This window comes from Triturus cristatus, chromosome 2_2 (assembly GCF_964204655.1).
Source record: "Triturus cristatus chromosome 2_2, aTriCri1.1, whole genome shotgun sequence".
Classification (NCBI taxonomy): domain Eukaryota; kingdom Metazoa; phylum Chordata; class Amphibia; order Caudata; family Salamandridae; genus Triturus; species Triturus cristatus.
In genome coordinates, this window is record NC_140582.1 from 677436939 (window position 1) to 677459885 (window position 22947).

Below are 22947 nucleotides of genomic sequence, written 5' to 3' on the forward strand. Positions count from 1 at the left end.
TGCCCTCGGAAGCTGTCTCAGCCCTGTGAGTCCAATGGGTGTTGCGCGCCTGTCCGTAACCCGGTTGCAATATGGCTATAACAATAACACTCGTTCAGCAAGAAAAGCAGATCTGTAAAAATCTACTACTTCGGTCTGTCGCAAGATTCCGGTGCATCAACATAAAATACCCATAAATGGATAAAACAAAACATGGCGGAGCCCTAAAAACATACATTTTAAGTGATCAAAGGAAACAGAATATTAACACGCAAAGAGCTAAATTCAGGAAGTGAAGAAAAGAGGAATACGAATCGGTGCACGAGCAGCGACTCTTTCTGCCTTTCCGAGACAGATCTCATCCAGGGACCTCGCCCGGACATGTTCACTTCTCCGGAGCGGATCTGTGTGTACACTCGTCATTTGCTCCTCCCACATAGGGAGGAGCTTATCCCAGGCCGCCACATTTCAAACATTGATCAGTGACTGTGGGTGTGGACAAGACAAGACAAGACAACACACAAGACAACACAACAGGTACAGTGTGTATACTACCCCACCCCCCTCCCTTTCCCCAACCCTCCATCGCAACCCCTCCCTACATTTATATAGCATTTGTTCTCCCTCTCTCCGTGCTTCATTTTAGCTCTCCGGCCCGTGGGGGGAAACAATGGTTGAGGGACCCGGCTGTACGCTTAACGGGGAGAAGATCCGGGCGAGGGTGCGGAAGGGACAGCCTGTGCGAGATGTTCGGGGGAGCGCGGTCTCTGCAGCACCGGTGAGTTGTTGTCCTGCACATGACTTTTTTCTTTTTAGTTATATATAGCGCGAACTCGACCGGAAGGTATTGGAGCGCTTTACACGAGCACCAGTTATATTACATAAGGACACATTCGTGTTTGGTAGGCACGGGGAGATTAAGTGATTTGTCCAGAATCACAGGTTGTTGAGAGAACCCCGAGACTCTAACCTGGTTCCCCAGTTCTCTACTCGGCAGCCCTGGTCATTACACCGCATCCTCTCCAATGTCTCTAGCAGAATCGCAGCATTGAAGTGGAGGGTACGGACTGTATATGTTTTCCACATGTTGTGGTTGTTTTGCTGCGTGATGGGGTCAGGGACGGGGTCTGCGTTCTGCAGAGTAAACCCTCTTTAGGCAAATTAGGCAATGCTGAGTGGACTTGACCTAATGGAGTTAAAGGTGGGGCGGGGCTTTTAGACACTGAACAGTGATCCATGAAAGGCTCACCATTAAGAAGAGGATCACTTTCAAGCTTCTCACCCACGCACACAAAGCACTTCACAACACCGGACCAGCCTACCTGAACAGCAGACTCCGCTTCTACATCCCCCCCACCGCCAGCTCAGCTCCGCCAGCCTTGCCCTCGCTGCCGTCCCCCGCATCCAACGAGCAACCTCTGGCAGCAGGTCCTTCTCCTTCCTCGCTGCCAAGACTTGGAACAACCTCCCTGCCCACCTGCGGCAGACCCAGGACCTGCTCACCTTCAGAAGACTCCTCAAGACCTTGCTCTTCGAGCAGTAGCAGCACCCCCTCCCCTCAGCGCCTTGACACCCTCACGGGTAAGTAGTGTGCTTTACAAATGACTAATTGATTGATTGATTGAATGTAGTTGGGCGGGGTCAAAGGCTCGGCTGAAAAGAACAAGCTATTCTTATTTTAACTACATTGTGTATGTAATATTTAAAGTTAACTGCCACGAAATCTGCAAAAAACTATTTTTAATATATCGGCCAAGTTTTCAGATTGTTAGCGTGACGTTACCATGATTTTTGTGTACGTAAGAGTGACATTCAACGACAAAATGTGTGACCCTTTCTGGGAGTAAAACCTAGCAATGAAGCAAATGGAAACAGATAATTATTAGAAATTACACAATTTAAGAAATGAGAAGCTCTAAAAAGATATTGAAACTGTTGCAAAACCTGAATAGAGAGTCATTAACCCATAGTCTTCCTAGCCAGACATGGCTCAAATGTGATAGAATATGTTTGAGAGACTCGGAAGTAACCCAGCGCCCCACGACAGGTCAGCACTACAAGCCAACAGCACACTGGCTACTATTGTGAAATGCAGCCAGGCAGTATTGAGTACGTTTTGGATTCATGGCGCTTTAACGCATGACCAATTCATTTCAGTGTGGTGATGCAGACATCAGCACTAAATTGCATTAGTCTAACCCCCGATGTGAGGTACTTGGCAGGGCTATGGGGAAATACATGATGGTCCACCAAGACCAAGATAAACTTGTTGCCTACGGCTGTCTTAGGTTCCAGTGGCCCCACAATGTCGATGCCCACCCGCTCGAAAGGTATGCTCACCACAGGAAAGGGTTGTAGGGGAGCCTTACACTTCCCTCCTGACTTGCCTGGCAAGTCTGATAAGACCTACAATGTGTGCCAACGATACTCTCCATTTGGGGCCAGTAAAAGTGGGTGACAAGCCTCTGATAGGTCTTGTCGCATCCCAAATATCCTGCCAAAGGCACGTCATGAGCCAAACCCAGTAAGTAGGTCCTGTAGCGCTCGGGTACCATCAGCATACGGTCTGCCCCGGGCTCAGCGACCTTAGTCTCACAGTAAAGGAGACCATTCTCCTAAAAAATCAAATGTGATCCGGATGGACCACCTGCTGCCTGCTTTGCAGTCTGCTGCCGCAAACCAACAAAAGTAGGGCATTCGGTCTGCACCTTGCAGCACTCCTCCCTGGAGGACTCTCCTTCCTGCTGCCAGTGGGTCCGCTCCGGCAGGTCTCCCAATTTGTCCCCTTGTCCCCCTGTAGGTTCCAGGGCATCCCCCTCAGGTTCTGCCTCCTCCTGAACCGTGGGAACTTCAGGGGCTGGTTTCCCACGCCCCCTGCCTTTCCTCTTTCTGGCAGGCACCTAGGCCACTCTTTCAGGCTCCAGGTCCTCTTGATCACCCTTACCGGCTGCCATTGACCGAGTGGTCACACAGACCCACTCAGGCAGTCCCAACATCTTTAAATGAGCCTGGCGCTCCACCTCCTTCCAAGGCGAGCTCTCCAGGTCATTGCCAAGCGGACAGTCAACAGGCATGGACGGACTTAGAACGACCTTTATGGAACCTGAGCCCTCCCCCCTCCCCCCCCCCCCCCCCCCCCCCCCCCACCCCTCCACTCAAAGAGAACCTGCACCACCTTACACAGGCGCTCAGAGATGTCCGCAGCAAATGCTGGTGAAGTCCATTGGGGATGACCTGCTCTTGAGACACCCATTTACACCTGACATATGTCACACTTGCTCCTGTGTCTCTCCGAGTCTCCACCCTCCTCCCATTGATGGTCACCCACGGCAGTTACTCTTTAGTGTTATCTGGCAGGCAGGTTTCTTAGGCTATCTCTCTGTCTCCTAGTGAGACAAGGGTCATCACAGCTGGCTCCCCACCCTCACTAGGAACCAACTCCTCCCCCTCACTAGGAACCAACTCCTCCCCCAGTAAAAATCACCCTCACTAAATGATGCATTTTAACATTCTGGGTTCAGGAATGCTAAACTTTATTTTCCTACCTTGTTCCGAGGGGCAGTTATGTTTAGAAGATGTTCTAAACAAACTCCCCATTTTATCCTATGGGAGCAGGTAGCCTTGCAATAGTGAAAAACGAAATTGGCAGTAATTCACTTTAAGGACATGCCATACAGATCAGGGTGTGTCCTACCTTTCACATACACTGCACCATGCCCACATGGGTACCGTGGGCCTACCTTAGGGGTGACTAACATGTAAGAAAAGGGAAGGTTAGGACTTGGCAAGTGGGTGCACTTTCCAGGTCGACATGTTAGTTAACAACTGCGCACAGACATATCAGTGGCAGGTCTGAGTTACCGTTTCAGAACTACTCCTGTGGGTGGCACAATCAGTGCTGCAAGCCCACTAGTAGTGTTTGATTTACTAGCCCTGGCACTCAGTGCACTTTACTAGGGACTGACCAGTAAATCAAATATGCCAATCAGGGAGAACCAATCATAATAATTTACACAGGGAGCACTTGCACTTTAAAACTGACGAGCAGTGGCAAAGTGCCCAAAGTATCTAAGCCAGCAAAAACGAAATTCAACACCGCATCAAAAATACAGGTGAGAGAGGCAAAAAGTCAGGGAAAACCACGCCAAAGATGCCAAGTCTAACAAGGGGTCAAAGAAAAGAGCTCACCATACTGCCCCAGGACTTGCCTGCTGTCAGTGTGCTGTTGGACAGTGACGGTGCCTGAAAAGACAACTCCCTCAACATACCCATCTTAAGGATTGTTTGAGAGGAGGTCAGGGAGGGATTGGCTCTCTTTTTCCTGATCCTCATCAGTGACCATCAGCATGGTCACATCAGCCCTGTCATGAAAAGATTTTAGGCCGTGTTAGAAATGAGGCTTCTGGTTGTCTAGGGTATGCACCTAAGCCAGGCAGAACCCACCACTTTAGTCAGGGTACGGGAGTTACACACCCAAGCTAACCCCTGCTCTCTACCTTGGTAGCTTGGCATGAGCAGTCAGGCTTATATCAGAGGCAATGTGTAAAGCATTTGCGCAACACACTCATACCAGTGACACAATAAATACTCCGCACAGTGTTATATAAAAATGTTTCTGTATTGAATTTAAACATAGACCAAACCAACATAAACCAATAACCACTTTTCTAACTAGGCAATTGCCATAACGTCACAGTTGGTGCAATAAGATAAACACTTATATGTTTCACACGTCATGAAAACACCATCACTGCGACCGCAAATGCATGCTCTCAAATAATACTAGTGTTCTTGCCAATGCAAAGTAAAAAAATGACACACATCATTACATCAAGGCCTGATTATGCAGCAGTTTGGTTAGAATGAAAAATTATAAATCAGTATATGTCACCCTACGTACACTGAGTACTAACTAATATCATAAACACCTAGGGTGCAGCGTTCCTACACTCCTACTACGTTATTTAGATATACAAAACACAAACCCTTATGGGCATATAGGGCACAGTGCGTCTGTGCTCCTATTTAAAGTATACAGTAGTTCAGGCTATCAGTAATGCGGCTAGTCCTCGTCACATAGTACATAACCAGAGCATTAGTGCCCCCAGGTATGGCTCAACAGGAGGGAGCTGGAAATACACACAGTAGGATCCAGCAGGGAGACCTCTCCCACATGTAGGATTACTAATACAGGTGCCTCATTGAAACGGGCCAGGCGGCCTGCAATGGGAGCGCGGGACAGCTAGTACTCCCCTGCGGCTTCCTCTCTGACCCACGCACCGCTCAACTGCACATAGTAATACCTGGCTGCTACACAGGAACACAGCTCTCCGGTGCTAGCAATGAGCGTAGGGAAGGGGCGCCGCACTAAGGGATTCTCAATGTGAGCTGCAGCATTGAATCCAGCCCGCCAGTCCAGCTGATTGGGGCCCCTCTGAGGGGGGTTTTCTTAGTGCAGCAGGCGCTTCTCCAGCAACTAGAGCATGGCATGCTGAGGGGGGGAGAAACATGGGGTAAATCAGTCGGGGTTCCCCACAGCATGAATCGCTCCACACAAGCTAGTTGGCAGTAATCAAGATCCCATAACCGCGCTCACCACGCACTGCATTGTAGAATTCACGAGCCAAGAACAGCGCTCTCTACGCCCTGAGTCTCACAGTAAAGGAGACCATTCTCCTAAAAAATCAAATGTGATCCGGATGGACCACCTGCTGCCTGCTTTGCAGTCTGCTGCCGCAAACCAACAAAAGTAGGGCATTCGGTCTGCACCTTGCAGCACTCCTCCCTGGAGGACTCTCCTTCCTGCTGCCAGTGGGTCCGCTCCGGCAGGTCTCCCAATTTGTCCCCTTGTCCCCCTGTAGGTTCCAGGGCATCCCCCTCAGGTTCTGCCTCCTCCTGAACCGTGGGAACTTCAGGGGCTGGTTTCCCACGCCCCCTGCCTTTCCTCTTTCTGGCAGGCACCTAGGCCACTCTTTCAGGCTCCAGGTCCTCTTGATCACCCTTACCGGCTGCCATTGACCGAGTGGTCACACAGACCCACTCAGGCAGTCCCAACATCTTTAAATGAGCCTGGCGCTCCACCTCCTTCCAAGGCGAGCTCTCCAGGTCATTGCCAAGCGGACAGTCAACAGGCATGGACGGACTTAGAACGACCTTTATGGAACCTGAGCCCTCCCCCCTCCCCCCCCCCCCCCCACCCCTCCACTCAAAGAGAACCTGCACCACCTTACACAGGCGCTCGGAGATGTCCGCAGCAAATGCTGGTGAAGTCCATTGGGGATGACCTGCTCTTGAGACACCCATTTACACCTGACATATGTCACACTTGCTCCTGTGTCTCTCCGAGTCTCCACCCTCCTCCCATTGATGGTCACCCACGGCAGTTACTCTTTAGTGTTATCTGGCAGGCAGGTTTCTTAGGCTATCTCTCTGTCTCCTAGTGAGACAAGGGTCATCACAGCTGGCTCCCCACCCTCACTAGGAACCAACTCCTCCCCCTCACTAGGAACCAACTCCTCCCCCAGTAAAAATCACCCTCACTAAATGATGCATTTTAACATTCTGGGTTCAGGAATGCTAAACTTTATTTTCCTACCTTGTTCCGAGGGGCAGTTATGTTTAGAAGATGTTCTAAACAAACTCCCCATTTTATCCTATGGGAGCAGGTAGCCTTGCAATAGTGAAAAACGAAATTGGCAGTAATTCACTTTCAGGACATGCCATACAGATCAGGGTGTGTCCTACCTTTCACATACACTGCACCATGCCCACATGGGTACCGTGGGCCTACCTTAGGGGTGACTAACATGTAAGAAAAGGGAAGGTTAGGACTTGGCAAGTGGGTGCACTTTCCAGGTCGACATGTTAGTTAACAACTGCGCACAGACATATCAGTGGCAGGTCTGAGTTACCGTTTCAGAACTACTCCTGTGGGTGACACAATCAGTGCTGCAAGCCCACTAGTAGTGTTTGATTTACTAGCCCTGGCACTCAGTGCACTTTACTAGGGACTGACCAGTAAATCAAATATGCCAATCAGGGAGAACCAATCATAATAATTTACACAGGGAGCACTTGCACTTTAAAACTGACGAGCAGTGGCAAAGTGCCCAAAGTATCTAAGCCAGCAAAAACGAAATTCAACACCGCATCAAAAATACAGGTGAGAGAGGCAAAAAGTCAGGGAAAACCACGCCAAAGATGCCAAGTCTAACAAGGGGTCAAAGAAAAGAGCTCACCATACTGCCCCAGGACTTGCCTGCTGTCAGTGTGCTGTTGGACAGTGACGGTGCCTGAAAAGACAACTCCCTCAACATACCCATCTTAAGGATTGTTTGAGAGGAGGTCAGGGAGGGATTGGCTCTCTTTTTCCTGATCCTCATCAGTGACCATCAGCATGGTCACATCAGCCCTGTCATGAAAAGATTTTAGGCCGTGTTAGAAATGAGGCTTCTGGTTGTCTAGGGTATGCACCTAAGCCAGGCAGAACCCACCACTTTAGTCAGGGTACGGGAGTTACACACCCAAGCTAACCCCTGCTCTCTACCTTGGTAGCTTGGCATGAGCAGTCAGGCTTATATCAGAGGCTTATATCAGAGGCAATGTGTAAAGCATTTGCGCAACACACTCATACCAGTGACACAATAAATACTCCGCACAGTGTTATATAAAAATGTTTCTGTATTGAATTTAAACATAGACCAAACCAACATAAACCAATAACCACTTTTCTAACTAGGCAATTGCCATAACGTCACAGTTGGTGCAATAAGATAAACACTTATATGTTTCACACGTCATGAAAACACCATCACTGCGACCGCAAATGCATGCTCTCAAATAATACTAGTGTTCTTGCCAATGCAAAGTAAAAAAATGACACACATCATTACATCAAGGCCTGATTATGCAGCAGTTTGGTTAGAATGAAAAATTATAAATCAGTATATGTCACCCTACGTACACTGAGTACTAACTAATATCATAAACACCTAGGGTGCAGCGTTCCTACACTCCTACTACGTTATTTAGATATACAAAACACAAACCCTTATGGGCATATAGGGCACAGTGCGTCTGTGCTCCTATTTAAAGTATACAGTAGTTCAGGCTATCAGTAATGCGGCTAGTCCTCGTCACATAGTACATAACCAGAGCATTAGTGCCCCCAGGTATGGCTCAACAGGAGGGAGCTGGAAATACACACAGTAGGATCCAGCAGGGAGACCTCTCCCACATGTAGGATTACTAATACAGGTGCCTCATTGAAACGGGCCAGGCGGCCTGCAATGGGAGCGCGGGACAGCTAGTACTCCCCTGCGGCTTCCTCTCTGACCCACGCACCGCTCAACTGCACATAGTAATACCTGGCTGCTACACAGGAACACAGCTCTCCGGTGCTAGCAATGAGCGTAGGGAAGGGGCGCCGCACTAAGGGATTCTCAATGTGAGCTGCAGCATTGAATCCAGCCCGCCAGTCCAGCTGATTGGGGCCCCTCTGAGGGGGGTTTTCTTAGTGCAGCAGGCGCTTCTCCAGCAACTAGAGCATGGCGTGCTGAGGGGGGGAGAAACATGGGGTAAATCAGTCGGGGTTCCCCACAGCATGAATCGCTCCACACAAGCTAGTTGGCAGTAATCAAGATCCCATAACCGCGCTCACCACGCACTGCATTGTAGAATTCACGAGCCAAGAACAGCGCTCTCTACGCCCTGAGTTGTTAAAAAAAAACCCTGTGCCAGTCCCACGGCTGGTTTCAGGTGGAATCCTTTTTGCTGCCTGAGATTCCAAATGACAGGGATGGGGCTGCAAGTAAGCCCCTTGAGAGAATTGGGGCACCAAAGCAGGGGACAAGCAGCAGGCCAGCACATCAGGGTCCTGGAGCAAAGTGGCAGTCCTTCTTGTAGCCCAGAAGGCCACAGGTCAGCCCAACCAACAAGTCAGTCCTCCAATGGCGTTCTTCCTGGCAGCATAACAGTTCCTTCTGGCAATGTGCAGTCTATACAGCCAGCAGCATCTGGGTACAAGTCTTCGCAGTTTTTAAAATCATGGGGTCAGAGACCCTGTACTTCTACTCCAAATTGTGTTTTGAGGTGGAGGTAACTTCAAAAGAAATCTTAGAAGTGCACCACACCCCTATTCAATCCCAGCCCTGGCTCCAGACATCAGTAGGGGTAAACAAGCTCTTTGTGTGATGGCAGGACCCAGCCTATACAAATGTAGGTGCACCCACCTCACTCTCTCCCAGCCCAGGAAGACCATTCAGTATGCAGATGAATTCAGATGTAACCCTGTTACACCCAACCCTTCCTGTTTGATGCCTGTCTGGCAAGTATGCACAAAGCCACGCTCTCATTCTATCCGAGACGTGATGTACAAAAATACACTTGCCCCAATAAGCAGGATTTATCACCACTATTCCAAACATTGCAACGCTACTTCTTTCAGATCAGAAATTACTACTTAAAAACCTTTAAGGGAATTCCCCAATGCTAACGTATGAGAGGAATAGCCTCACAAAGGTGACAAACCAAATAGGCTGTTTGTCACTACCAGGACATGCCACACACTGACTGCACGTGTCCTACCATTTACCTGCACAGCACCCTGCCCATAGGAAAGGCCTACCTAAGGGGTGACCTATATGTAGTAAAAGGGGAGTTTCAGTCTGAGCAAGTAACTTTAAATGCCAAGTCAATGTGGCAGTAGACTGTGCACTCAGACGCTGCAGTGGCAGAGACCTGAGACAGGTTTGAAAGGCTACTTCTGTAGGTGGCTCAAATAGAGCAGCAGGTCACCTAGTAGCATTTAATATACAGGCCCTGGGTATATGGGATACCACTGTACAAGGGACTTACAGGTAAATTGAATATGCCAAACAGGTGTAAGCCAATCATACCATGTTTAAATAAGCGAGCACATGCACTTTAGCACTGAATGGCAGTGGTAAAGTCCCTAGAGTCCTAAAGCCAATAAAAACAGGTCAGGTAACATACAGGAGGAAGGCAAAAAGTTTGGGGATAACCCTGCAAAAAGGGCCAGGTCCAACAGGAAGATTACATGGATGACCCTGTGTAGGATCCTACAAGTGCCTAGGTCTACCAGGTGGGTGACCTCCCCATATCTTTCTAGGATAGAGTAGGGACCACTCCATTCGTCCTGGGTGTTGTTGGATGCCCCAGGCTCCAAAACCTATACCTTCTGCCCTGGTTGAAACTCAATCAGTGCAGTCTTTTGGTCAGACCACTGTTTCTGGAGCTCTTGGCCAGCCTCAATGTTTTTATTTACCTTTTCTATGTACTCAACTCTCCTTGAACAAAGGCCAAGCACATAATCTACAGTAAATACAAAGATGGGGTTGTTTTGCTTGAGTGTGGGTGATGGCGCCTCCCGAGTGTGCGTGATTGCTTATTCACTTTCTATGCGGTGCAAAAAGGTGAGGGAAATACACACCCTGAACCCTCCTATTGGACCGTCTATCTGATTCACTATTTAACTGTAACACTTGTCCTTTTGATCCTAACGGGGATAAAAGGCAGACAATAGAGTTATAAATAAACAAAATATAGTATACATACATAGAAGAGAGACTTTAGGGTGATCAAAGTGAAAACTAAGAAGAATTATGTTATCCATATAAATGCAGGTGCGATTTGCATATTATTCGGTGCAAAGGAAACACAGTAATAACTCTTTCCATTTACCTTCGAATAAAAAATAAAAAACCCTTTTATCAGTGGAAATCCATTATGTCAATTGAGACTAAACTCACATTATACACTTAATGTGCTCGTATGACAGCCAAATCGCAGTAATTGATATATGCAGCGCAGACTAACGGATATGAATAGCATTTTTCAAGGGAACAGTGTGGGAGAACTTTTTTAGCGCACACAGGGTGGGGCGGAACAGCTTATAACCCTCAAGCTATCGCTCTAGTGTTTATCGTCCGCTTGGACCGCGGACATATAAATAAACCGGAACTCCTAACACAGCACTTCCGAGTCAAACTACACAAGCAGAAACCACCTACTGAGCGAAAGCCACTCTAGTAAAACTACTTTAGAGTGCTCTGGCCACTGCAGGAGCAGTGGCAGTCCTAAAGGGAATTGCTTCAGGATACCTGGTGGCATGATACACTACTACCAGTATAAATCTGTTTGCTGATGCTGTTTGAGGGTCAAGGGGAGCAACCATGTAAATCCCCACCCTTTCAAATGGAAATCCACTCACTGGTAGTGGAATTAAAGGGGTCTTTGGTTTGCTACCTGTCTTGCCACTGGCGTGGCAGGTAACACAGGAGTTGCAAAACTCCGTCACTATCTAGGCCATGCCTGGTCAGTAGAAGTAGTTGACTAACCTACTCCAAGATTTAGACTGGGCAAGATGTCCAGCTAGGGGGATGTCATGCGCTAAGGTGAGTAAGAAGTCTCTGTACTGTTGAGGCACTGCCAGTCTCCTAGTGACATCAGGCATGGGGTCTCTGGCCTCAGTATACAGACGTCTTCCTCTTCTACTAGTTCTTCTTCCTGTCCTGGGTTGCCTAACATACCCGCACAAGGGAAAGGCACTCGAGGTATAGTTTTAGGGTAGATGTGAGGGGGGGTACCTCATCACCGTCTCTGAGTTTAGGGGACAATCTCCTAGAGTACTGTTCCCACTTTCATGGTCACTGTCCAGCTCCTCTTCTAGAGGGGTGTCAGGATCTTCTGTTACTTTGGTAGGATTAGAGCCAGTAACCATTTTACTACCCTTACAAAGGGCCTTACCTGCCTCATGTTAAGATGCAGATAAGGGGTCAGGTTGAGTTCCTGCATTGCAAAAAATTCTAAAATACTTTTTTAGGCCCAACTTACTAGTACGCGTTTTACATTTCTAATGTAATGGAGTGGGGGACTTAACACAAGGATCTAAAAGTTTAGATTAAAAAATTTGAAAAACAAATCAAAAAATTGAAAAGATACTTTTGACTAAAGTCAATTGTTGATTCCTTTGCGGAATCACCTGACAGAGGTGTATCCGCAAATGCAAAGTCTTGTATCCTACTGTTGAACCTTCAAGGTAGGAAGCAGACTTTTAATGTAGTGTACCAATGTAGCAGTACACCATGCAAAAAGTCCGGATGACCCTTATTGGTTTGCAGGTGTTTACTTTTAATAATTCCAAGTGCTCTATTTGTGGAAGGGTGGTCAAGCAGCTTAAGCTTATCAGTGGGGAGTGTTGAGCATTTGTTGTATACACAGACTCAATCAGTGAGACACACACTCAAAAAGAAGTCTTAGACCAATTTAGAAAAATAGCACAGATTTTATATAATTTTAGACACCAAGCTCATTGGAATCAGATAAGTAATTTTGGAGATAGTATTTTTACAGTAGAATGGTTTCTGGGTCCTATATGCCTTGAAGAGCTTGGGGCTGAGGGATGAGCCCCGAGGGACACCGCAGGTGATCTCCTTTGGTTCGGAGGTGAAAGGTGGGAAGTGGATCCTCTGTGTTCTACCGTGAGGAAGGAGGTGACCCATCTGAGTGCGTCCCCTTGGATGCTGATGTGGTAGAGTCTTTCAATCAGCGTATGGTGGGAAACAGTGTTGAAGGCTGCTGAGAGGTCAAGGAGGATCAGTGCTGCAGTTTTTCCTCATTCGAGGAGGGCTTGGATGTCAGCAGTAGTTGCGATCAGGCGGGGCCTGTGCTGGGATTGCTGCAGAAGCCAGATAAGGAGGCGTCGAGTAGCTGGTTCTACTCCAGGTGTGTCATGAGTTCCTTGATCGTTTCCAATACCTTGGCTGAGAATGGGAACAGGAAGATTGGCCGGTAGATTTTGAGTTTGCTGGGGTCTGTGGAGGGTTTTTAGAGCAGTGGTCTGACTTTGGCATGTTTCCAGGTGTCGGGAAATGATACAGTAGTTATTGAATTGTTGATCAGGGTGGTGAGTTCCTGGCTGATTCTTTGCTTTCCGAGACTGAAGATGTGGTGCAGGTATGCGTCTGTGGGAATATATGGTTGCAATCTTGTTATGAAAGAAGTCGGCGGTTGGAGAATTCCTTCACAATGTTGAAGAGTTCCTTGGTGGTGGTGTTGCTGCTTTCAATGTGTGCGGCTACTGCTATCTTCTTTGTGGCCCTCAGCAAGCAGTGGTAGAGTTTGAGGGACGTCTTGAAGGCTGCTCAGTCGGACGTGTTCTTGCTGTCATTTCCTCTCCAGCTGTCACTGTTATGAGTTCTTCGGTGTACCAGCTGGCCCTTTTGGAGGATTTTGTCTGGTTGTTGCTCGTGATGGGGCGATGCTGTCGGCGCATTTAATGATCCAGGCGTTCAAGTTCTTAACTGCCTGTTCGAGGTAGGTGGCGGTAGCAGGGATGGAGGTGTTGAAAATGTCTGTCCAGCCGGTCTTTTATTCCAACTGCGGTGGGGGGCGCTGGTCATCTTGGGGGTGGCGGTGCGAGGACTTGAGATGCTGAAGTGGACAATGGAGTGATCGGTCCAAGTGAGTTTCGTGACGTGACTGAAATTGGCTATAATTTAAATAGCACTTTACAATGCATGGAACATTTTCCACAGAGAACATGTCTACATTTAATGAAGAATGGGGCAGTCTGAAGGAGATTGACCACTTCCATTAATCAGAACTGAAGTGATGTCTAGCGCCCCTCAACACTTTTAACAGTTGCAGCACTGAGACTGCACAGAGCTGTGCATGTGCATTCAAAACGTTTTCAAAGAGGTTAGCACCTGTCTGCCTTCCAAATCGCATGTACTTAGGTTGTGCCTTGGGTGATCCCAAAAATATTGAACCACTAGGTGACCGTTACTACTCAGTAGTTAAAAAAAATCACAGAATTCATTCCACGTAACTGGCAGCAGGGCTTTATTGGTGGTGAAGTTGAATATAACCTAAGTGAGTGCGCCAGAACTCGCATATTCACTAATCCATCCACCTATACCTTCCTCTCCTGACTCAAGTACCTGCTGTAGATTATGTGCTATAACCTACATGTCACTCCGTGCCTAACCTGTACATGTTCTGAAAGCAATGAGTTTGTACTAGTCTTGCCGGAAAGATTGTTTACTTTTGGGAATGGAATATTGCACTTGCTGTGAGAGAGGGAAGCTTTGCTTTGCTACTGCCCTGTTGTCACTGTTCTGTGAGGAGGCAAACTTGCACTTTTTCTGTCTAATCTGTACCTGTCCTGTGATAGGGAAAGCTTAAACTGCTTATAGCCTCGCTTTATCTTTTCTTCTAAAGGATAGAAGCTTGCTTTCTTAATGCCTAAGATGTACCTGTTATGTGAAGGAGGGATGTTCCCACTGGTATAGTCCGATCTTATGTAAAAAGAAAATATATTTTTAACTTACTTTCATAACATGCCCCAGCAATTCAAGAAATTATGTGGGTGCCAGGGCACATACTAGTGGCTGAGCCCAGATCCAAATCCCCTTATATGAATCACAGCTTCCTAGTTTGAGCAAACTTGTTGACTCTGGACAATAACTTTTCTTCACTATGCCTCATTTCAAGATAATCACATTTGAGAGCTCCTTGTAATAATTCATTTTAGGATGTGCACTGTACAAGCATCTCTAGGGATATAGGGTTTAATAGACCATGTTTTTGCCCCTTCTATAAAATAATGGCTTGTATCGGAGAAGCAAATCAGCTGATTTACCCCTTGAGTTATTGATAACATTGCCTGGTCTGAAAGGCTGTGGTTCACTAATTTTAATAAAGGTCACTCAGCACAGTGAAATAATTTTATATGGTAAAGTAAAACTATTCAAACTACACATTTGTTTTATTTGAAAGTTCGTACCTCAGCTATAAAAAAAAACCATGCATTAAGCAACACTTGCAGCAGGGCGGGAGGTCGAGGCTGAGCTACAAGTTGCTCTTCTCGGCCTTCACTAAGCTGCTTATCCAGAGAGGATGCAACACAGGCCGAATTGTTGTGAGTTCTGGGGCCTGACTATCGCTCCCTCAATACCACTGCCCTATAGGCACTGGAAACGAGGTGAGAGATGGTTGAGTGTTGGGGGCATGGCTCATCGTGGCACTATGACTTTTAATATAATTGTGCTCTTATTTGTTAAAATTGTGATACATTTGCTCACATCATGATGAAGCTGCACTTTATATTCTGTTCGATTAGAAGATTTCCTATATAAACCCCTGAATTTGGGGGGTGAGCCAGAAGACTTTCCAATGCTACAAAGGATGCTGTCCATTTTCCTATTGATTTTGCTGCTCACTTGGGACTTTTAATTAGTTTGATGTGCATTTTATTCTGTAATGCCCCTTTTCTGAGAGCATTCATGGCATTAACTTTATTGCTTTTGATCTTTGTACCAGTTCTGTGGTGGATGCTTTAACAAAAATCTTTTCTGCTTAATGTACTAATAAAGTCCAGCTTATAGAGTTTCATTAATACATCTCATCAGAGGATTTAGATAGTGACTTCATGGACTAGTTTAAGTTTATGTAAAATAACTAATTTCGCATTTATTTATCTTAATTATCATCCAACACATGTTTCGCCCTGTATGTTGGTGTGGAGTCCTAAGGCTTTTTCAAGGCTCGAAGTGTTGCATTGTTTGATACGGACCAAGCAATAGAGGAAAATCTGTTGTATGCAGTCTTAAGCATACGTGCATCAATCCTGGCCTAAAAAAAATTGCATATAGAGCCTGTGCCAACGGCCAGCTGACTGGCCAGGGCACAACTTATATTTTAGAAGAGTCTGAGTTCACAGTTGCTGGTCACAATATCTCAAAATATAAAGCTGTGCCTTTGTATGTCTGACCTGTAGCTAGGTTTGGCGCTTCCACCACAGTGTGTCATGTGTATGAAGTCCAATGTGGTATGTGTAGATTCTAACTTAGAAATGGGAAGCCAGTGAAGTGCTGCCATATAAGAGGGGTTAGCTGAGTCCCAAAGAAGATTATAGATAAAATATACTATCGTGTCCAGGATCAACTTGTGTCTGGAGCTGTGCTTTTGAGACAGGTTCTAGGTAGAGTAGTGTGTTGCTGTAGTCCAGCCTGGGTAGTGAAAGTGCTCGGTCTATCCAATATCCTAGATTGCATTCTCCAGTGACATGAGTGGGTGGAGTACCTGGTTTCTCGGACCAACTATGTCTTCAAATCAGGAAGAGATCGGCTTTCCCAAACTAGAATTTGTCTCATCGGTATAGAGTTTGAATAAGTTGTTCATCTAGGAGCTGACTGCAATGAGACTATTTTGTAAATTATGACTCCTGTTGAGAATAGGGTTATTTGAGACTGAACAATATACGGTTATTATGCATGTATATCATGCAGGATTGACCACATGTTTGAATGAGTTGTGCCCCGGGAAACATCCACAAAAGAGTATGAGGCTCAAAGCGAGCCTTGTGGTACTCCCTATTTACGTTTCCTAAGTGTGGAATGAAAGGGAGGAAGATGGGCAGCTTGATCTCACTCCTAGAGATAGGAGGAAATTGAGGTAAAGGCTTTGCCATTCGAACCAATGGGAAGTCATTTTGTGGTTGTGATCCTTCTACGATCCTCATTCACTCTTCAAAAAAGATCTGAACCCTACAGAAGTTCCTGTGAGGCAAGCCCCTCATTAAGGTTATATTGATTCCAGCTGCTGAACTGCAACATGCCGATGGGTGACATGAGAGCGATAACCGGAGCACTGGCCTTGCAAACAAGGCTAGTATCCACTCTATTCCTAATGAACCAAAGTAGGTTGTTCCTATGGGATGTGCATTATAAACATTTGCAAAAAGGGACTATGTGTGGCATATCTTTGCATCCTAGCTTGTTTTCAATAGCTAGCAGGTTCTAATTGGAGATGTGTCGGTGCTAGGATATGTGCTAAAATAAAATCCAGGAATTTATTTTCCATTTTTTTAGAAAGCTCAACAACCTGGCCAGAGGCTGCATGATTCTCTCAGGTTACTCTGTGGATGCATTTACAGTGGTGTGGACACTTTGGGAAAGGAACTTTTTATTTACTTCGGACTAAAAGCATTAAGGTACGTTGTGTGGCATATATTGTTTTTTTGTGTATTTTATATCTCATTTTAAAAAGTAATGTATTCCTTTATGCTTAACAGAATTGGAGCAATAACTGCATGTTTGGCTGCGTGGCACCTGTAGATCCAAAAAACAAGCCTTAAAATACAGTTTTTTGTCTAAAAGCAATTCTAAAAGATTGAAGGATTCCTGGTGCTAGACTGACTGGACGTTTAGAAGCATTTATGAGAAATACTCGGTTCCTTAGGTGGCTGATACACAGCAGATGGAAGTTCAGGACAGGTTTAGGTTTATAGGTGCAAGTCCTGCCAGTTAGTTTTTAATCTGCAGCATGTAATTAATACAAGAGCCAACTCTGGGGCATATCATTGAATCAGTTATTACATTATAATACACTGAAGCTTACAATTCCAGTATAAAAACCTGTCTCTAAATTCTTTATTACAGTTGAGTTGTGACGTCCCTAGTCCCGTGTAATAAGAAAATGACATAGGTGCTCCACTATAATCATTTTTTACAGTTGAGTTGTGAGGTCACAGAGCCTGCTGCCATAGCACACCGCTAAAGTGAAAGGCCGGTTATGGAGCATAATTACAGTTGCAATTGAAACTGTTTTTGCCCATATGATATATTTTTCTAAAATGAAAAGTGATGTGAAGGAGAAATTTATGGTAAGATGTAGGTTTTTGAGTACTTTTTTTTTTTTTGTATAGTGTAGGCCATTACCGAAACCCACACATCTCTCTGTGTGTTGGTACACGTTCTACTGCTTTTTAAAATCCGATTTCATTAAACTGATTACATCTTTTTTTTTTTTTTTTTTGCAACAGCTTATTACCAATTTTTTGATGTGTTTTTAATTTCTCACTACAGATTCTGCTATTATTTTTAATGGTTGCATCCATATTATCTCATATCAATGATCAAGCGACCAAGTATTTAAGTGATTTGTCGGATGAGTGGTGGTATGACCATGTTTTATAAAGCCATAAAATATCTTATGCTATACATTAAAATGGCTTTGCAAGTCATCTGTGATTTCCATGACTTTATTAAGTAGCTCTGCTTTCAGCCATGCTTCTCTATATGGTCATGGAGCTCTTTGTGATTTACAGTATTGTTATGCTGTACAGCAAAGCGTACCTTATTTTTTTTTTTTTTAAATATATTTTTATTGCAGGAATCAGTAAATCGTTACATAATCGACCAGCATTATATAACAAGCAAGATCAATGAGACACCCCCCTCCGTCCCCCCGCCGTAAGTTTCTTACACAGCCATTCAGCCCACAACCCTGGGGTCGGGCGGCGAAATTCAACGGGGGCTCAGAAGGATGTCGAGGCTGGTCCGGATGATCCACTGTCCGTCATCTGCTTTTCCAAACAAGCCTATAAACCCAGAAAGAAAACCCCCACCCTCAAAAACGCTACGAACCAAAGAGAACCCACCCAACCCCGCCATCAGCGCACGGCAACAACCTCAACAGGATCTGCTAAAGGACCCATGGGGAAAGCAACAGAGCTGAAAAGTGCAATAGTCTATCGGGACTTGGGGCGAGCTGCTTCCTCACTTTCAGAGTCGCTGGGGGCGCAATAATCCCTAAGGGCCTGCACTAACGTCTCCCACTCCAGCGCTGCCTCCTGTGCCTTCTCATTACGCTGCCTCCAAGCTAGCTGGTATCTTAGCGTGCTCTCCCCCGCCGCCCACTTCAAAAGTTCGCTGTGCCACCGGCTTCCTGTCGGACCAGCTTGCGCCTTCCAGTTCCTGGTCACCTCTCGTTTAGCAAGGAGCAGCCCTAAATCAATGAACTTGCTAGATATTTTGTTCTTGGGGGTATGAGGGAACCAGTGCAGGAGTCCCACCGCCGCGTCAAACGATAAGGATCTCCCAGTCGTCTCCTCCAGGGTCTTCCCCACTTCTACCCAATAGGATGACAATCCCGGGCAGGCCCACAGCATGTGGAGAAGGTCCGCCTCCTGGGCCGGGCACCTGGGGCATTCCGCCGAATTCGTAGCAAAATATCGCCTGATTTTCACCGGGGTCAGATATGCTCTATGGAGCACGTAGTAGTGGACCAATTGAAAGCGGGCGTGGCGTGTGCCCTTCCAGGCTCGCCGCACCAGCTGGGACCAGGTCGTCTCCGGGATCTCCTTGCCAATGTCCTCCTCCCAACGGTTTCTCAGAGTAGTGAGGGGAGCCAGCCCCTCATTGATCAGTCTGCCGTAAAGGCAAGTGACCGCCTTCACCGTGCCCGCAGACATCATCACGTATTGGCATACCGGGGATAAAGGAGGTTCCTCCTGCCCGCATTTCCAGTGCGCCTGGATCGCTCGGACAAGGGCCGAGTGCAGCAGAAAGTCGCCACGGGGAATCCCGAAGCGATCAATGAGCTCCTGAAAGGGCAAGAGCGCCCCGTCCTCGTATAGGTCACCTATTAGCTGTAGGCCGGCGTCCTCCCAGTTCGCCAACCGTGACCAATCGCCACCATGGGGCAAAGCCGTTAGCATCCCCAGAGGTATTTCGGGCGCATACGGTGTTCTCAGGTGGCCCCGGGCGTGAGCTCGGTTCCAGCACAGGCGAACGGTCCGCTCCTCCATCGACAAGTCCTGCAAGGCCAACCGTTGTCGCATCGCTATGAAGGAGAGAACATGCCTGGCCATACCCGTTCCCCTCCTGTCTTCTGGGCCTCGGAATTCCCGGGCAATCTCCTGGGTGAAGGTCTGGAGCTGCGCCGCTAAATAATACTTTTCGAAGTCCGGAACCGCAAGCCCACCCTCATCCTTCGGCCGCATCAGGGTCTTGAGGGCCACCCGCCGGCGGCCCGAGCCCCAGAGGAATCCGACTATCATTGATCGTAATAGTCGAAACGTGGCCGGTGGGACCCAGATCGGTAGTGTCCGGAAATAATATAACAACCGGGGAAGCGCCACCATTTTAAGCAAAGCAATCCGCCCTGCCACCGAGAGCGGTAGCGTGGCCCAGAAGTCCATACTGCCTCGAAGTGCTCGAGTGCCGCGGGCAATGTTCCCATCCAGGAGGTCAGAAGGTTCATGATAGACGTACACCCCCAGGTACTTAAAGCAGTCGGGTTCCCATCTAATCTCCCTACTTAGAGCAGGGGTAGGGGTGCCCCTGCGAACCGGGAAAAGACAGGTCTTAGTCCAATTCACTCGGAGGCCCGAGACCTCCCCAAACTCCGTGAGCGCCGTCGCAGCTCCATGTAAGGCAGCGAGCGGGTCCTCCAGGAAGAGCAGCAGGTCGTCTGCATACAGCGAAATGTAGTGCGGGCCCGAAGGAGTCCACAGGCCCGTGTAATGGGCTCCCGACCGGAGATGCAGCGCAAGTGGTTCCACCGCCAGCGCAAAGAGAAGTGGGGATAACGAACATCCCTGCCTCGTGCCTCGCTCCACCGGATATTGTGAGGAAATCAGCGGTCCCGCCCGAACCCTGGCCGATGCCGAGGCGTACAGAACCTTGGTCCATCTGATGAAGCCCTCACCGAGGCCGAACCTCCGTAGCACAGTGCAAAGGTAGTCCCATTCCAGGCTATCAAAAGCCTTCTCTAAGTCTACCGATAAGACAACCGGGCACGGGGCGTCCACAAGCGGTTCCCCAGCAAAGCGTACCTTATCCCATCGAAACCTGAAATACATGTATTATAGCCTATCACTAATTTCCTTGTTAAAATCGAGTTGTGACATCTCAAATCACCTGTTATATTGAAGTGACATAGCTGCTCAACTGTAATAAGTTATTACAGTTGTTTTGTCGTCATAATACGTGCTGCCAGTAGCCAAAGTGAATGCAGGTCACAGCATCATAACAGCAGTTTAATTGGGGATAGCAAGGACTGGCTTTTCCTTCTTCTGATCTGTTTTTCTAAAATGAACAGCTGGCTAGAGAAAGGGAAGTTGTACGGCAACAGGTTTATTTTTTGCCATGTATAGATAGGATAAAATATCCCTTGCTATATTTTATAAAGGATATTGCAAATCAACGAGGAGTTCTATGACCTTACAGAAGCCTGAGGCCATGGGCTGAGTTGATTTAAAGTTCATGGATCAGTATACTTTTTTTTTTAATGGATCTTTATTGGCATTTTAAGAAGTTTATACAACCCAGTGCATTATAACTTTAGGTACATTAAGCAGCACGTCAAATGTGGAATACATATTAAATCTGATATGAATGAACTGCCTTAACATCCTATAATATACTCTCCTGCCTACACGTCATTGTGTGCTGCTAAGCCTTGGAATGAGTAAAAGACTGATGGAAACAAGAGTCGCAGGATCATATAATCTGAGACATGCATCATTGGGCTGGAGTCAAAGGTTCCCCCCCCACTAACTATCATCCCCAGGAGGGAGAACCCCAGGGTGGGGTAGCGGAGTCCCAGAGGACGGGGTGGAAAGAGAGGAGGGGGGAGGCGTATTAGTAGTGCACTGCATAAGTGGTTAAGGCAAGGCCCCTCAGCGCGACGGGAGCGCCGCGCTGACGAGGAAGCGCCCCAGAGCTCTCCCATTGTAACATAAGATATAAATATATACTATGCGCTGCAGTGTTCAGGGCAGTCTCCCGTCCAAATTCACCTCCACTGTAGTCGTATATCTTTCCCAGTCAGGAGGCGAGGCATGCACCCACGACTCGCCATGACTCTGCGTAGCAGGTCTTGTTCAGCCAGTATCCCAGGGCATAAATCTGAGAGCTTTAGGGGGTGGCAAACGGGCTGACTTCCAGCACGTCGCTACCTGCTGTTTGGCGAGAACATGAGTCAGGTCGATTAACTTGTTGAGAGATTTGCATTTAATATTGCAGGCAGTGAGACCTAATAAACAATGTGGAGCGTCTTTTTCCAAGTGGCAATCCAGTGTGCGGGAGATATGGGTTAGTATCTCGTCCCAGAAGATGCTTATGGAGGGGCCCTCCCACATCATGTGTGCAAAATCTGTGGCATCGGCAGATCAATGTTGGCAGGCATCTCCTGTGCCCTTTTGCATTTGGTGATGGTCCCATCCCGGTGCCCCATATCTGTGTAATCAAGAGCCACAGTAGCCCTGTCAAGAATCCTTTATTCAAAAGGACTGGTATTGCCTAGAAGAAATATAGTAGTTGCAGAAGTACCAGCATTTTGAAAATGGCTATTGCCTCATAGGGGAGAGCGGAAGGCCCAACCAAAAAGGTAGGGAGCCTCTCACATCGGATAGTGCCCTCCCTATATTGCCGCCTACCAGGTCTTTGTGTGATAAACTCTAATCCCCAGAAATGTGCGTGTATCATAGCTCCGTGGGAAGAGATGGGATTAGTCCTATTTCACTTTTAGGCCAGAGGCCTTACCAAAATCAGTCGTTGGGTGCTATCTTCCTCCTCGCACAGGTAAACCAGCGTGTCGTCACCATAAAGTGATATTGTCTGCCACTGGTCCTCTACCCAAAGACCCCACTCTGGAGCCCTGGCACTTAGTGCGCATGCCAGTGGTTCCATGGCCAGAGCGAAGATGGTCGGAGATGGGGGATAACCCAGCCTTGTGGCAGGTTTGATGTGTAGTGGTTCAGATATGGTAGATCCCATCTTTACCCTTGCCACCGTTGCGTTATAAAGCAGTGTAACCCTGGCCAGGAACTTCAGTCCCACCACCAGTTGGCAGCGGACCTCCTTCAAGTAATCCCACCCCAGAGTGTTGAACGCCTTCTCTATGTCCAGGGCAGATTCCCAAGGATTGGCTCTGGATGTTTTCGCGGAGTCCATTATCATGAAAAGGTGTTGTATATTTAAGAAGGTGTTTCTACTGGGAATGGAACCATTCTGATTGGGTTCTATTCGATGCTGGTCTATGGGTATCAGCCTATTGGCCAGCACTTTCTCAAGTATCTTATAGTCTGTATTTAAATGGGACAACGGTCAATAAGACCCATCAGCAAGGGAGCCCTGTCAGGTTTGGGGAGCACCAATA

The 22947-nt window shown here is 47.2% G+C and overlaps 1 protein-coding gene across 3 annotated transcripts in view; it reads left to right on the forward strand.

The window, feature by feature from the left end:
- The first annotated feature begins 109 nt into the window (after nt 1–109).
- The window catches only part of NEIL3 (nei like DNA glycosylase 3), a 133806-nt gene continuing 110968 nt past the window's right edge, over nt 110–22947 (forward strand). The window contains exons 1-3 of one of the 3 annotated variants that reach the window (XM_085641871.1): nt 110–516; nt 626–757; nt 16872–16993. In XM_085641871.1, coding sequence (XP_085497997.1) covers nt 650–757; nt 16872–16993 — 230 coding nt within the window. In that variant the 5' untranslated portion in view covers nt 110–516; nt 626–649. The remainder of the gene's footprint in view (nt 517–625; nt 758–16871; nt 16994–22947) is intronic. The other 2 variants (XM_085641873.1, XM_085641872.1) reach the window with 2 other exon arrangements.